At 37.0% G+C, this 2,968-nt stretch overlaps 1 protein-coding gene across 1 annotated transcript; it reads right to left on the bottom strand.

The window, feature by feature from the left end:
* Positions 1–856: 856 nt before the first annotated feature.
* On the bottom strand, positions 857–1,216 carry LOC105731307 (KRAB domain-containing protein 1-like). The gene has a single exon (XM_012472988.2). It carries the CDS (start codon positions 1,214–1,216, stop codon positions 857–859), a length of 360 nt encoding a protein of 119 aa, XP_012328411.2.
* Between the last annotated feature and the right edge of the window lie 1,752 nt (positions 1,217–2,968).

The following is a 2,968-nucleotide window of genomic DNA, read 5'->3' as shown; positions in this document are numbered from 1 at the left end:
ATGGAAAGGATGCTTGAACACTGTCCCAGGAAGTCAAGAATTAATCTATTCTTTTACGTCTTTTTAAATAGACTTTTTGAGGATGTATGATTAGATACTATAAAACTCACCAGGTGAAGCGTACATCCTGTAACTGCTGAGTCATTAATAGGATTGTACAGCCATCGTGGTGATCTGATGTCAGAAGATCTCTGATGAAGGTTGATAGATTGGGTTCTTCATGCCCATTTGAAGATAAGCCCTGCCCCCGACCCAGCCCCAGCCAATCATTGATCTGTTTTCTGTCACTATAAATTTGCCTTTTCTGAACATTTCATATAAATAGAATCATATAGTATGTAGTCTTTTGTGTCTGGCTTCTTTTCACTTAGTGGCATGGTTCCGAGTTTCATCTATAGCATGTATTAACCACACTATGCCTCAGTACTCCTTTTTTTTTTAGATTTTTATGTTAAGTTCAGGGGCACACATGCAGGATGTGCAGCTTTGTTACATAGGTAAACGTGTTTCATGGAAGTTTGTTGTACAGATTATTTCCTCACCAGGTACTAAGCCTAGTACCCAATAGTAATTTTTCCTGATCCTCTCTCTCCTCCCTCCCGCCATCCTCAGGTAGGCCCAGTGTGTATTGTTCCCCTCTATGTGTCCACGTGTTCTCATCATTTAACTTAAATTGGAGTATTCTCTTTTTTTTTGGTACATCAAAATGAATTATTTTCATCAATGAAACACATTAAATCTACAGAAAAAGAAAATGTGCATTTGACATCATTTAAGGTGGCTCTTACATCAACTGCTTACTTGGAAAACTGGTATTTAAATGTCAAGAATTTAAACTCTTTCTCCTGTCTTCCCATCATTGATGATTTTGAAGAATTTTTGATTTTATTATACACAACATTGCTTTAGCTAAGTAAGTATATCTTCTCAGTTCCAAGTATCCTATAAAGCCTGCTCTCCAGCCCCTCCTGCTCAGGACTCCCTGTGGTTGGGTGAAACAGGGCTCTTTCCCTTGCTCCAGATGAGAGACCAAAGCTAGTTTGGAAGTGGATGGCACTGTTACAAAGGCCACAGCCTCATAGTTTTCCAGCATCACACAGTACGAGGCCCTCTGTTCAGGCATCATGGTGGCCCATTCCTTCTTAGTGAAGTATACAGCCACGTCCTCAAAAGCCACTGATTCCTGAGGCCTGGCTGTTGAGGACACAGTTGTCATCTTCTGACCTCTTTTATTCCTTTCTTGGGTAAAGGTAAAAGTCTCATGTGCGTGGGATCCTGATGGCCTTTGCAGCTTTTCAGCAAGCCAAACGAGTATTCTTATACAGCATCTGAAGTCTTTTCTTTTACTTTTTTATTTTATTTATTTATTTTGAGATGCAGTCTTACTCTGTTACCCAGGCTGGAGTACAGGGGCACAATCTCTGCTCACTGCAACCTCTGCCTCCCAGGTTCAAGTGATTCTCTTGCCTCAGCCTCTTGAGTAGCTGGGATTACAGGCACCTACCACCACGCCTGGCTAATTTTTATATTGTTTGATAGAGAGTGACGATCTATTCCAGTTATAAATGCTAACTAATAGGAATTAGTTCCACAGTTTGCCACAGAATTTTTCCTCTGAAATGATTTTCATCATAAAATTTGAAATATAGTCCTAACATAGGGGGGAGACTTAATTTAAACCTTTTGGGAAAGACAGAGGTAAGATGTGCCTGAGGCCAAAAGAGTTAGAAATTTTTTGACCTTAAATACTACTCTGCATTTTAAAAAGTTTGTCGTTTTTGCTTAAATGTACTACCCTGCACTCATTTTTCCTTCTGTACATTATGTATAATTTCCCAGAATTCTTTTTCATTTTTTATCATCCTAGCTTCCTCATTCAACAACGTTTCATTGAGCAGGTACCAAAGTACTATTGTAGGTAAGATGAATATGACTACGTTCTTGCCCTCTAGTAGACCAGGCAGAAAGATTTTATTTCTCCAACAGAATCATTGTCTAGTTTGATATATAGCACATTAACAGTGTGTTAAATACTTTGCCCAGTAGGAAATGAATTAAATCTCTAACTGATTAATTCAGTATGTTAAAAACTTGTGTATCAAGTTCCGGTGTATTCCAATGGTATATCTAGAATATGCATCTGGAGAAGGTTGTTCATTTGTGGTAGAACCTGAAATTTTCAATATTCACTGTAGATATTCATTATATAAAACTGAAGTCCAGAGGATAGGCTTTTAGAGCTACTAGATATGCTGCCATTTTCATGTTATTATCCACATATACATTAATACATTCATGCACAATGAACAAATGTATTTAATTCAAAGGGATTTAAACACACACCTAAACAAGGTGACAAATTCAAAGGGGTTTAAACATATACACAAATAATAGGGTAACAGAGCCATCTAGTGGCCCTATAAAAATTGTTGTTTCATGTAATTTTGTTTCGTTCCATCAAGTTTCACATAAATGTAAGTTTATCTTCCCACTGATACAGATATTTATAAGCTTATGGATAATGGGCAAAAGTGATTTGGAGCTGGGGTACTAGAGCAAATGTTTGACATCATAAAACATCTATTATCTATATTGTGTGGATAAAAAGGAGAATTTTATCATGAAAGCATTTGATATTTTTAAATTGTTAGCTTACAAATACTACAAAGCAAGATCTTCTCTTTTACTATGCCATATTAAATGTTAAAATAAACAACAGTCTTCTTTGCATAAAAGCAAGTAAGAAAAAAAAAAAAGCCTCCCTAGGAAGTAGATTAAAGCACGGACCACAAGCCATCTTGGAAAGAAAGAAAGAAAGAGTCAGGCTTTTGAGATGTTAAATATTTAACGAAATATAAGTGCAGAACCTCACTGACGTGCCAGTTTCTACAACCAAGTCAGGCATTCCCTCTTAAAATGCTGGAGGCCAGTTTGAGATCATAGAACACCTGGGTAATTCCAATTTTTA

This window comes from Aotus nancymaae, unplaced genomic scaffold (assembly GCF_030222135.1).
Source record: "Aotus nancymaae isolate 86718 unplaced genomic scaffold, 86718_ANA_hifiasm-v0.15.2.pri h1tg000033l, whole genome shotgun sequence".
NCBI lineage: Eukaryota > Metazoa > Chordata > Mammalia > Primates > Aotidae > Aotus > Aotus nancymaae.
The sequence above is the reverse complement of the archived record's forward strand: the minus strand, read 5'-3'. Positions and strand labels throughout refer to the sequence as shown.

Coding starts and splice junctions, on each gene's coding strand:
- LOC105731307 (XM_012472988.2), bottom strand. CDS start 1,216: ATGACAACTGTGTCCTCAACAGCCAGGCCTCAGGAATCAGTGGCTTTT.